At 42.6% G+C, this 12,500-nt stretch overlaps 2 protein-coding genes across 5 annotated transcripts in view; both read left to right on the forward strand.

Moving 5' to 3' along the window:
• Positions 1-7,984, forward strand: part of grk1b (G protein-coupled receptor kinase 1 b) — a 105,030-nt gene extending 97,046 nt beyond the window's left edge. For both annotated transcript variants that reach the window (XM_037533448.1, XM_037533449.1), the window contains 3 exons: positions 5,008-5,132; positions 5,231-5,432; positions 7,237-7,984. In XM_037533448.1, coding sequence (XP_037389345.1) covers positions 5,008-5,132; positions 5,231-5,432; positions 7,237-7,520 — 611 coding nt within the window. In that variant the 3' untranslated portion in view covers positions 7,521-7,984. The remainder of the gene's footprint in view (positions 1-5,007; positions 5,133-5,230; positions 5,433-7,236) is intronic.
• An 880-nt stretch (positions 7,985-8,864) lies between these two features.
• Positions 8,865-12,500, forward strand: part of arhgef15 (Rho guanine nucleotide exchange factor (GEF) 15) — a 17,253-nt gene continuing 13,617 nt past the window's right edge. Inside the window, exons 1-3 of one of the 3 annotated variants that reach the window (XM_037533157.1) lie at positions 8,908-8,993; positions 10,056-10,563; positions 11,209-11,949. In XM_037533157.1, the coding sequence (XP_037389054.1) occupies positions 10,167-10,563; positions 11,209-11,949 (1,138 nt within the window). In that variant the 5' untranslated portion in view covers positions 8,908-8,993; positions 10,056-10,166. Of the gene's footprint in view, positions 8,994-9,834; positions 9,854-10,055; positions 10,564-11,208; positions 11,950-12,500 lie in introns of those variants that run through there. The other 2 variants (XM_037533158.1, XM_037533159.1) reach the window with 2 other exon arrangements.

Consider the following 12,500-nt stretch of genomic DNA (forward strand, 5'->3'; position numbering starts at 1 on the left):
ATCACAATACCTACATTTAGAGTCGGTTATTCATTCAGCCTAATGAGAAACTGTAGAACGGACTCGGTTTATATCACAATACCTACATTTAGAGTCGGTTATTCATTCAGTCTAATGAGAAACTGTAGAACGGACTCGGTTTATATCACAATACCTACATTTAGAGTCGGTTATTCATTCAGTCTAATGAGAAACTGTAGAACGGACTCGGTTTATATCACAATACCTACATTTAGAGCCGGTTATTCATTCAGCCTAATGAGAAACTGTAGAACGGACTCGGTTTATATCACAATACCTACATTTAGAGTCGGTTATTCATTCAGCCTAATGAGAAACTGTAGAACGGACTCGGTTTATATCACAATACCTACATTTAGAGTCGGTTATTCATTCAGTCTAATGAGAAACTGTAGAACGGACTCGGTTTATATCACAATACCTACATTTAGAGTCGGTTATTCATTCAGTCTAATGAGAAACTGTAGAACGGACTCGGTTTATATCACAATACCTACATTTAGAGTCGGTTATTCATTCAGCCTAATGAGAAACTGTAGAACGGACTCGGTTTATATCACAATACCTACATTTAGAGTCGGTTATTCATTCAGCCTAATGAGAAACTGTAGAACGGACTCGGTTTATATCACAATACCTACATTTAGAGTCGGTTATTCATTCAGTCTAATGAGAAACTGTAGAACAGACTCGGTTTATATCACAATACCTACATTTAGAGTCGGTTATTCATTCAGTCTAATGAGAAACTGTAGAACAGACTCGGTTTATATCACAATACCTACATTTAGAGTCGGTTATTCATTCAGCCTAATGAGAAACTGTAGAACGGACTCGGTTTATATCACAATACCTACATTTAGAGTCGGTTATTCATTCAGTCTAATGAGAAACTGTAGAACGGACTCGGTTTATATCACAATACCTACATTTAGAGTCGGTTATTCATTCAGTCTAATGAGAAACTGTAGAACAGACTCGGTTTATATCACAATACCTACATTTAGAGTCGGTTATTCATTCAGTCTAATGAGAAACTGTAGAACAGACTCGGTTTATATCACAATACCTACATTTAGAGTCGGTTATTCATTCAGCCTAATGAGAAACTGTAGAACGGACTTGGTTTATATCACAATACCTACATTTAGAGCCGGTTATTCATTCAGTCTAATGAGAAACTGTAGAACGGACTCGGTTTATATCACAATACCTACATTTAGAGCCGGTTATTCATTCAGTCTAATGAGAAACTGTAGAACGGACTCGGTTTATATCACAATACCTACATTTAGAGTCGGTTATTCATTCAGTCTAATGAGAAACTGTAGAACGGACTCAGTTTATATCACAATACCTACATTTAGAGTCAGTTATTCATTCAGCCTAATGAGAAACTGTAGAACAGACTCGTTTTATATCACAATACCTACATTTAGAGCCGGTTATTCATTCAGTCTAATGAGAAACTGTAGAACGGACTCGGTTTATATCACAATACCTACATTTAGAGTCGGTTATTCATTCAGTCTAATGAGAAAATATAGAACAGACTCGGTTTATATCACAATACCTACATTTAGAGCCGGTTATTCATTCAGCCTAATGAGAAACTGTAGAACAGACTCGGTTTATATCACAATACCTACATTTAGAGTCGGTTATTCATTCAGTCTAATGAGAAACTGTAGAACGGACTCGGTTTATATCACAATACCTACTTTTAGAGCCGGTTATTCATTCAGCCTAATGAGAAACTGTAGAACAGACTCGGTTTATATCACAATACCTACATTTAGAGTCGGTTATTCATTCAGCCTAATGAGAAACTGTAGAACGGACTCGGTTTATATCACAATACCTACATTTAGAGTCGGTTATTCATTCAGTCTAATGAGAAACTGTAGAACAGACTCGGTTTATATCACAATACCTACATTTAGAGTCGGTTATTCATTCAGCCTAATGAGAAACTGTAGAACGGACTCGGTTTATATCACAATACCTACATTTAGAGTCGGTTATTCATTCAGCCTAATGAGAAACTGTAGAACGGACTCGGTTTATATCACAATACCTACATTTAGAGTCGGTTATTCATTCAGTCTAATGAGAAACTGTAGAACGGACTCGGTTTATATCACAATACCTACATTTAGAGTCGGTTATTCATTCAGTCTAATGAGAAACTGTAGAACAGACTCGGTTTATATCACAATACCTACATTTAGAGTCGGTTATTCATTCAGCCTAATGAGAAACTGTAGAACGGACTCGGTTTATATCACAATACCTACATTTAGAGTCGGTTATTCATTCAGTCTAACGAGAAACTGTAGAACGGACTCGGTTTATATCACAATACCTACATTTAGAGTCGGTTATTCATTCAGCCTAATGAGAAACTGTAGAACGGACTCGGTTTATATCACAATACCTACATTTAGAGTCGGTTATTCATTCAGCCTAATGAGAAACAGTAGAACGGACTCGGTTTATATCACAATACCTACATTTAGAGTCGGTTATTCATTCAGCCTAATGAGAAACTGTAGAACGGACTCGGTTTATATCACAATACCTACATTTAGAGTCGGTTATTCATTCAGTCTAATGAGAAACTGTAGAACGGACTCGGTTTATATCACAATACCTACATTTAGAGTCGGTTATTCATTCAGTCTAATGAGAAACTGTAGAACGGACTCGGTTTATATCACAATACCTACATTTAGAGCCGGTTATTCATTCAGCCTAATGAGAAACTGTAGAACGGACTCGGTTTATATCACAATACCTACATTTAGAGTCGGTTATTCATTCAGCCTAATGAGAAACTGTAGAACGGACTCGGTTTATATCACAATACCTACATTTAGAGTCGGTTATTCATTCAGTCTAATGAGAAACTGTAGAACGGACTCGGTTTATATCACAATACCTACATTTAGAGTCGGTTATTCATTCAGTCTAATGAGAAACTGTAGAACGGACTCGGTTTATATCACAATACCTACATTTAGAGTCGGTTATTCATTCAGCCTAATGAGAAACTGTAGAACGGACTCGGTTTATATCACAATACCTACATTTAGAGTCGGTTATTCATTCAGCCTAATGAGAAACTGTAGAACGGACTCGGTTTATATCACAATACCTACATTTAGAGTCGGTTATTCATTCAGTCTAATGAGAAACTGTAGAACAGACTCGGTTTATATCACAATACCTACATTTAGAGTCGGTTATTCATTCAGTCTAATGAGAAACTGTAGAACAGACTCGGTTTATATCACAATACCTACATTTAGAGTCGGTTATTCATTCAGCCTAATGAGAAACTGTAGAACGGACTCGGTTTATATCACAATACCTACATTTAGAGTCGGTTATTCATTCAGTCTAATGAGAAACTGTAGAACGGACTCGGTTTATATCACAATACCTACATTTAGAGTCGGTTATTCATTCAGTCTAATGAGAAACTGTAGAACAGACTCGGTTTATATCACAAAACCTACATTTAGAGTCGGTTATTCATTCAGTCTAATGAGAAACTGTAGAACAGACTCGGTTTATATCACAATACCTACATTTAGAGTCGGTTATTCATTCAGCCTAATGAGAAACTGTAGAACGGACTTGGTTTATATCACAATACCTACATTTAGAGCCGGTTATTCATTCAGTCTAATGAGAAACTGTAGAACGGACTCGGTTTATATCACAATACCTACATTTAGAGCCGGTTATTCATTCAGTCTAATGAGAAACTGTAGAACGGACTCGGTTTATATCACAATACCTACATTTAGAGTCGGTTATTCATTCAGTCTAATGAGAAACTGTAGAACGGACTCAGTTTATATCACAATACCTACATTTAGAGTCAGTTATTCATTCAGCCTAATGAGAAACTGTAGAACAGACTCGTTTTATATCACAATACCTACATTTAGAGCCGGTTATTCATTCAGTCTAATGAGAAACTGTAGAACGGACTCGGTTTATATCACAATACCTACATTTAGAGTCGGTTATTCATTCAGTCTAATGAGAAACTATAGAACAGACTCGGTTTATATCACAATACCTACATTTAGAGCCGGTTATTCATTCAGCCTAATGAGAAACTGTAGAACAGACTCGGTTTATATCACAATACCTACATTTAGAGTCGGTTATTCATTCAGTCTAATGAGAAACTGTAGAACGGACTCGGTTTATATCACAATACCTACTTTTAGAGCCGGTTATTCATTCAGCCTAATGAGAAACTGTAGAACAGACTCGGTTTATATCACAATACCTACATTTAGAGTCGGTTATTCATTCAGCCTAATGAGAAACTGTAGAACGGACTCGGTTTATATCACAATACCTACATTTAGAGTCGGTTATTCATTCAGTCTAATGAGAAACTGTAGAACAGACTCGGTTTATATCACAATACCTACATTTAGAGTCGGTTATTCATTCAGCCTAATGAGAAACTGTAGAACGGACTCGGTTTATATCACAATACCTACATTTAGAGTCGGTTATTCATTCAGCCTAATGAGAAACTGTAGAACGGACTCGGTTTATATCACAATACCTACATTTAGAGTCGGTTATTCATTCAGTCTAATGAGAAACTGTAGAACGGACTCGGTTTATATCACAATACCTACATTTAGAGTCGGTTATTCATTCAGTCTAATGAGAAACTGTAGAACGGACTCGGTTTATATCACAATACCTACATTTAGAGTCGGTTATTCATTCAGTCTAATGAGAAACTGTAGAACAGACTCGGTTTATATCACAATACCTACATTTAGAGTCGGTTATTCATTCAGTCTAATGAGAAACTGTAGAACGGACTCGGTTTATATCACAATACCTACATTTAGAGCCGATTATTCATTCAGCCTCACGAGAAACTGTAGATGTTTGTAGGCCTGATGTGTCCACTGTCTCTCTCTGTCTCTGTCTGTCTCTCAGGGTTCATGGCTCCGGAGCTGCTGCAGAGTAAGGAGTATGATTATACAGTAGATTATTTTACTCTGGGAGTGACGGTGTATGAGATGGTGGCAGCTAAAGGACCTTTCAGAGTTCGAGGAGAACAGGTACCCAAACACTGAATCACACTAAAACTCTCAGTTAGATCAGATTCATACCCCCCCCCCCCCCCCACCCACCCCACTTACCCTTTATGTGTAATCAGGTGGAGAACAGTGAAGTGACCCGGCGGATTCTGAATGACCCCGTGTCCTACCCCCCAACCTTCAGTAAGGAGCTGAAGGGCATCTGTGAGGGTTTGATGGAGAAAGACCCAGAAAAGCGGCTTGGCTTTAAGAACAATGACTGTGCTGAGCTGAAGAACCAGTCATTCTTTAAAGAGCTCAACTGGGGGCGGATGGAGGCGGGTAAGGATCTTACAGAGCAGAATAACAATGCAGAGTTAAACAGAGTAGGACTTCACTAATCTAATCTGATCCAATTAACATATTGACATATTTTAATAATATGTTATTGTTATTATGCACTATTAATATATTATTATGAAATCTTGAAGCATTTGTTCATTAAAAAGTTGAGGTTAAGCCAAGGTTTGACAGAGTAGAGGATGGATGGAGTGGAGAATGGGCAGAGTGGAGACTGGACGGAGTGGAGAACAGATGGAGAACGGGCAGAGTGGAGACTGGATGGAGTGGAGACTGAACGGAGTGGTGGCTGGACAGAGTGGAGACTGGATGGAGTGGAGACTGAACGGAGTTGTGACTGGACAGAGTGGAGACTGGATGGAGTGGGGACTGAACAGAGTGGTGACTGGACAGATTGGAGACTGGATGGAGTGGAGACTGGACAGAGTGGTGACTGGACGGAGTGGAGAACAGATGGAGAACGGGCAGAGTGGAGACTGGATGGAGTGGAGAATGGGCAGAGTGGAGACTGGACGGAGTGGAGAACAGATGGAGAACGGGCAGAGTGGAGACTGGATGGAGTGGAGAATGGGCAGAGTGGAGACTGGACGGAGTGGAGAACAGATGGAGAACGGGCAGAGTGGAGACTGGATGGAGTGGAGAATGGGCAGAGTGGAGACTGGATGGAGTGGGGACTGAACAGAGTGGTGACTGCAATTCTGCAATTTCCCCCTGGGATCAATAAAGGAATCTGAATCTGAATCTGACTGGACAGATTGGAGACTGGATGGAGTGGAGACTGGACAGAGTGGAGACTGGATGGAGTGGGGACTGAACAGATTGGTGACTGGACAGATTGGAGACTGGATGGAGTGGAGACTGGACAGAGTGGTGACTGGACAGAGTGGAGACTGGATGGAGTGGAGACTGAACGGAGTGGTGACTGGACAGAGTGGAGACTGGATGGAGTGGGGACTGAACAAAATAGTGACTGAATGGAATCTGCAGAATGGAGGCTACATGGAGTAGTGACTGGATGGAGTGGTGACATGGCAGAATGGAGACTGGACAATGGACAGACTGGATGGAGTGGAGAATGGATGAAATTAGGACTGGAGGGACTGATTTTCACTATTGCTTTAACATCTCTCTCTCTCTGTCTCTCTCTCTCTCTCTTTCTCTCTCTCTCTCTCTCTCTCTCTCTCCCTCACTCTCTGTCTCTCTCTCTCTCTCTCTCTCTCTCACTCCCTCTCTCTCTATCTCTCTCTCTGTGTCTCTCTCTCCCTCACTGCCTGTCACTCTCTCTCTCTCTCTCTCTCTATCTCTCTCTCTGTCTCTCTCTCTCTCTCTCTCTCTCTCTGTCTCTCTTTCTCTCTCTGTCTCTCTCTCTCTCTCTCTCTCTCTCTCTCTCTCTCTCTCTCTCTCTGTCTCTCTTTCTCTCTCTGTCTCTCTCTCTCTCTCTCTCTCTCTCTCTGTCTCTCTCTCTCTCTCTCTCTCTCTCTGTCTCTTTCTCTCTCTGTCTCTCTCTCTCTCTCTCTCTCTCTCTCACTCCCTCTCTCTTTGTCTCTCTCTCCCTCACTCCCTCTCTCTCTATCTCTCTCTCTCTCTCTCTGTCTCTCTTTCTCTCTCTGTCTCTCTCTCTCTCTCTCTCTCTCTCTCTCTCACTCCCTCTCTCTTTGTCTCTCTCTCCCTCACTCCCTCTCTCTCTATCTCTCTCTCTGTGTCTCTCTCTCCCTCACTGCCTGTCACTCTCTCTCTCTCTCTCTCTCTCTCTCTCTCTCTGCCCCCCCCCCCCCCTCTCTCTCAGGGATGCTGCCCCCTCCGTTTGTTCCTGACCCTAAAATGGTGTACGCTAAAAACATAGATGATGTGGGGGCGTTCAGTACGGTGAAAGGTGTGGTGATTGATAACAAAGATAACGAGTTTTATGAAGATTTTGCTACAGGAAACATCCCGATTCCCTGGCAGGAGGAGATGATCGAGACCGGGGTGTTCGGAGAGCTGAACATGTGGGCAGAGAATGGGAAACTGCCCCATGACCTCGACCCCAACTACGTAGAGTCTAAAGGAGGAGGATGTGTGCTGCTGTAAAAGAGAGAGAGAGAGAGAACTAGAAAGAGTGGAGAACAGGCAGAGAGAGAGATAAACGTGTCTGTGTTTGGCCTGAAACGCTGTGATGCTGAACTCCACAGACACCAGATGTGTGGAAATGCAGTTTAGCTGCTCAGCTCTGAGAGAGTTTAGTTTATTAGAGATCAACACTAACAGCCTCTCTCTGACACTCTAAGATGATATGAATAATAATAGTAATATATGATGCATAAAGGTTTTTTAGGCGTAAATGATAAGCACAAGACTTTTCATGCAGGTCTCGCTGTGAGAGGAAACTGTAGACCTGCTGAATCCATTTTATATTAATCCTCTATAACTTCATATGTTCACTAGATTATGAAATGAATCCTGTATCATGTAATAACTGATTGATTCCTAATCAGTTCTGAGTTCTACAGAGGTGTAAAGCAGAAGACACTAATAAACTATATTGTGAAGCATAATAATAAACGCTTGTGTGTTTTATTTATCACGCTGTTTACTGAAACACTGAACTGAAAGTTTTCAGCCGTCTGTTCTGGGTGGAAATTTCTGACCTCTGTGCAGTGGTGAGTTCACTTCCCGATTTCACTGTGCAGCCTGGGGGTGGGTGTTGAGGGCAGGCCGTGGGGCGATCTGAGGGGTCGGGTTACAGGTACGAGTGTCCAGGTAGCGTCCTGCACTGCAGGTCCAAAACCACAGCCGGAAAAATGACACGACTGGTCAGATTTAACTGCCTGGTCACTGTAACAGCGAACAGCTGCCTTTAGCAGCACTACAGTAGATGTTTTGGCTCAAATGACTGAAAACAGAGATTTCCTCACCGTGTTTCTGACATACTGTAGTTTCTGTACTATTTATCCACCTCACCGTAGCCTAAAGAACAACAAAACATCAAACGTCATCATTTTATTATTCACTCAGTGTGTTACATTCAGCAGATAAACAGTAGCTGTGCATTAAAATGTGCAGACCTATAAACTTGCATGTCTTTTTATCACAGTGCTCAAACTTTGATTTTATACACTGACTGATTTATTGAACTTTATTCCTGATCAAAATGAAGAAATCCAACAAACCCAAACCCTGATGCAAATTAAAGAATCTTTTTCATTATTATTACAGTATTATTATTGCAGCGGCCCCAGGATATGAAATGATCCTGAGTTCTTTCCTCAAATCAGTTTCCAAACATACTAACAGAAGAAAATTTGACCCATAAAAATAACCACTAAACTGCCCCCCCACAACTTCTGCCTCCCCGGTCAATCACCCAAACGCCTCTTCCCTAAAACCCGTCAGACGCTTCACTCTGAAACGTGCTCACTTCCCCTTCAACGCCACGTGAGACAGAAACTCAGCCAGCAAAAGAAGAACTGACCAGTGGTCGCTTTTATTAACTGAGAGAGGCACGGCTCATGCCACTCTCACTGTCCTGCAATACGAGCTTCAACAACGAGCGCCGACAGCGAGGTAACGTAAATCCCAGCTTCTGCTCAAAATCACAACAGCCTTTAACCTTTAAATCACAAAACACAACCAGAACCTTCCGACTGTAGCCATGAAAGATGAAGAGTCTGATTAACAGGAAGTTCAGAAATCTGTCTTTTTGGACTTTTCGGTCATTCCAAGCTCGTGGTCAGGAAGCATTAGTGATGTGTTGTGGACTTATGATGTGTTATTGTGCTTTTGAGAAGTTCAGACTATGAATCATGTGTTTATGAATCAAACACTGGGAGTGTTTTATACACTGTGAGTGAAACAGCAGCCAGAACAGGCGTCACATTCACACTAACACTAACACTAACTCTGACTTTAGGGGTACCACAGGGCTCCGCACTGGGACCACGCGGGTTTGTTTAGTTTATATATCCTCCTGCTGACATTTCAGTATCACAGCTTTATAAATGATACAGTACTATAGCTATACTGTTTCTACAACTCACCACATGTCTGTCCAGCATAATTAGTTGGATTAACTGGAACGTTTAAAGATTAAATGGTCAGAAATCCTCTTTACTGACAGTGAACAAATGAGAGAAATGTACTAGAGAAGAGTGAAGATAGATACGTTATTATTCATGACTTCCCACAATAATGTCATCCGGTAGGCCTTTTTCACTTTAAAGAACTTGACGAGCTTCCCTCAGTCTGACAGACGCTGAGAAGACACCTGCACTGATAACATGGAAAAGCAGGTGCTCATCTAGCTGTTGACTTTAGAATTTGTTTTAAAAAATTATTTCCTGCCTTTAAAGATCTGCAGGATCTTCATGCGTCTCTAATCAGGTTTTATCAGCAGGATGAGCTTTGGAGTCCAAAGAATTCAGCATGTGAGGAGCTTTTTATTCTTCATACTCAAAGACTGGATGTTTATCAGCTTTCCTTTATTACTGTTTAAAAAGGAACTTTTATTTTGATTATCATTAACTAGCTTTTGCTCCGTGTTTTGGTGTTTAAGCATGACTGTAACGCAGCCTGAGCTGCGTATTAGATGTGCGGTGTTAATGAAGCAGGTCTGATCGTGTCTTTCAGCTCCACAGTTTCTGTAAAAGCTGTTGTTGCAGAGCTGAAAGTTCCCTGGATTCCCTAAAACGGACTTTAGATAAACATTGAAAGCTGGACTTCAAAGGAAGAAACACAGAGATGGACGGCCTGAAACCGAATGCCCATCAGAAACCAAACCTTCCACCAAAACCAAGCCTTCAGTCACTGCAGGGGCCAAACTCCACCCGCCGGCCCGCCGCTCTGGACAGGGTCATCAGGAGGATCGAGCCAGGAACGGTCAAGCAGAGGGCGCTCAGCCTGAATGCCAAGCAGGACGGCGGGTGGGAGGGGCTAAATATAAACGGGAAAACTCCTTCAGTCCCTAAAGTGGAGTTCCAGCGGTCCACAGGAATGGTCAGAGAACAGATCCAGAAACTGGCCCTGTCCAGAGAGAAAGACGAGGACAAACAGAAGAACGGACTGACAGAACCGAAGGAGGAAAGGAAGACATGGGTGAAGGACAAGACGGCTGACCGCATACAAGACGGACGATCAGGTACTGTTTTAGCAGACTAGAAACAGGAGATTTGCCCCTCCTACACAGCCTACAGCAGGTTAGCCCCACCCACTCAGCCTACAGCAGTTTAACGCCACCCACACAGCCTACAGCAGTGTAGCCCCACCCATCCAGTCTTCAGTAGTTTAGTCCCGCCCACTAACCCTGCAGCAGTTTAGCTCCGCCCACCCAGCCCACAGTTAGCTCTTGTATGGCCATCAGCTCTGCTGGAAAACAGCGGCTGCAGAACATTTATTTTACAGGTCTGTCGCTCGACTGGAGAAGATACAATTTGACGAAATCACAGACAGCGCTTGGGTTCAGTTTGGGGGCTTGTGTGAAGTAGGTAAGGTAATAATTCCGATCAGGAAAAATCTGATCATTTAGTGATTTTTTTGTAGTAGGTTTGTTTTTTATTTGAAGAAATTTGTGAAATGTTGCACATTCCTTATAGCTGCATTCGGAATCACTGCTCAAAACCACATTTGATCATCCAGATCTGTTAGCGAGAGCCAGCAGGTTCTGGTTATGGGTCAGTTTGGGACGTCAGTTTCATGAAGCAACAATGTACACATGAAAATTCATATCAGTGATAATCATTCTCACAGGAAACCCTGCTAACGACCCGCCCCTCTTCCCCTCTAGAGCCTGATGGGAGTGAGATGGAGGACAGTGGGGGCGTCGCCAGACTAGAGGAGGAGGGTTCAACCACACCACCCTGCCCCCTGCAGGAGAAACACTGTCACTGCATCTGCCACCTGCAGCGGCCTGGAATGAAGCTGGTGTGGGTTCCACTGCAAATGGAGAAGATCGACACAACGTGGGTGGACAACCAAAGAAGTCAGACGAGTAATGAGTCACTAAACAGGGAAGGCAAGAGCATCAAAGGGGAGACGGACGGTAGACGAGGAGAGACGGCCACGTACCAGACTCCTCCCTCCAGACACACAGCCTCTGTGAAATCTCCCACAATGCCTCAGTGCATTAACTGCCAGAGCTTTCTGCTCCACCACAGCCCTCAGAAGCTTGCGGAGAGCGAGTGCATATACGAAAGCATGGAAGTGTTAATCCATCGGCCGGCTGCGGCAGTGACCCCCCCATCTGCCCCGCAGGAGCAACAAACTGACTGTCCCCCCAAGGAGGAGCCTGTCTACCTCGAGGTCCTGCCTTCTGATGAGAACACGCCCAAACCCCCGACTCCGCCCCCCAGACCCACTCCTCCACCACGCACACGGTCCGCCAAGCATAACCTCCAGAAAGACAGACGGGCCACCCAGCCTGTTCTGGCCTACATGCTGTCCCCTAGAGGAGGCCGTCCACCAATCAGATCGCCCAGCACCTGTGAAAGAGGAAGTGGAGTCCCGTCTACCAGAAAGCCAAAGTTAGGTAAATCAGAAAAAACAGCAGAATAGAACATTATGGGTTTAGTGTACAAGTATGATAGGACACAATATAATAAGAAACAATATGATAGAGTTATAATACAATAGATGAAGAAAATGAAAGTGGTCCTACTACAGAGCCCTGAGGTACACCCAAACTATTCACTGATGTGAATACCTGAAAGTGATGAAAAACTGCACTACTGAAAGTGCTCCACCCATAATGCACCTGTATAAACACCTATAATAGTTATATTATTGTCGATCTAATGGACATGAAAGGGAAATATTAATGCTATTAATACTGATCTCACTTTCATAAGCCTGGGATTGTTTTTCTAGGGAGGGGCTGTAATTCGATTGATTACTAATAAGACCTGTGATTCCTTCCAGGATGAATCTGCAGTGTCTGCTGAGTAATAATTCCAGAGAGAATAATCTTCTATAATTCGCTGAACTCGGTGCTCCGTCAGTAACAGTGAATCTGATTTACTCCCCTCTCAGTGATGTAATAACAAATCCTGCTAATAGATGTCAGCGCCTCTGAATCTACAT

The sequence above is a fragment of the Pygocentrus nattereri genome, chromosome 23 (assembly GCF_015220715.1).
Source record: "Pygocentrus nattereri isolate fPygNat1 chromosome 23, fPygNat1.pri, whole genome shotgun sequence".
Lineage (NCBI taxonomy): Eukaryota > Metazoa > Chordata > Actinopteri > Characiformes > Serrasalmidae > Pygocentrus > Pygocentrus nattereri.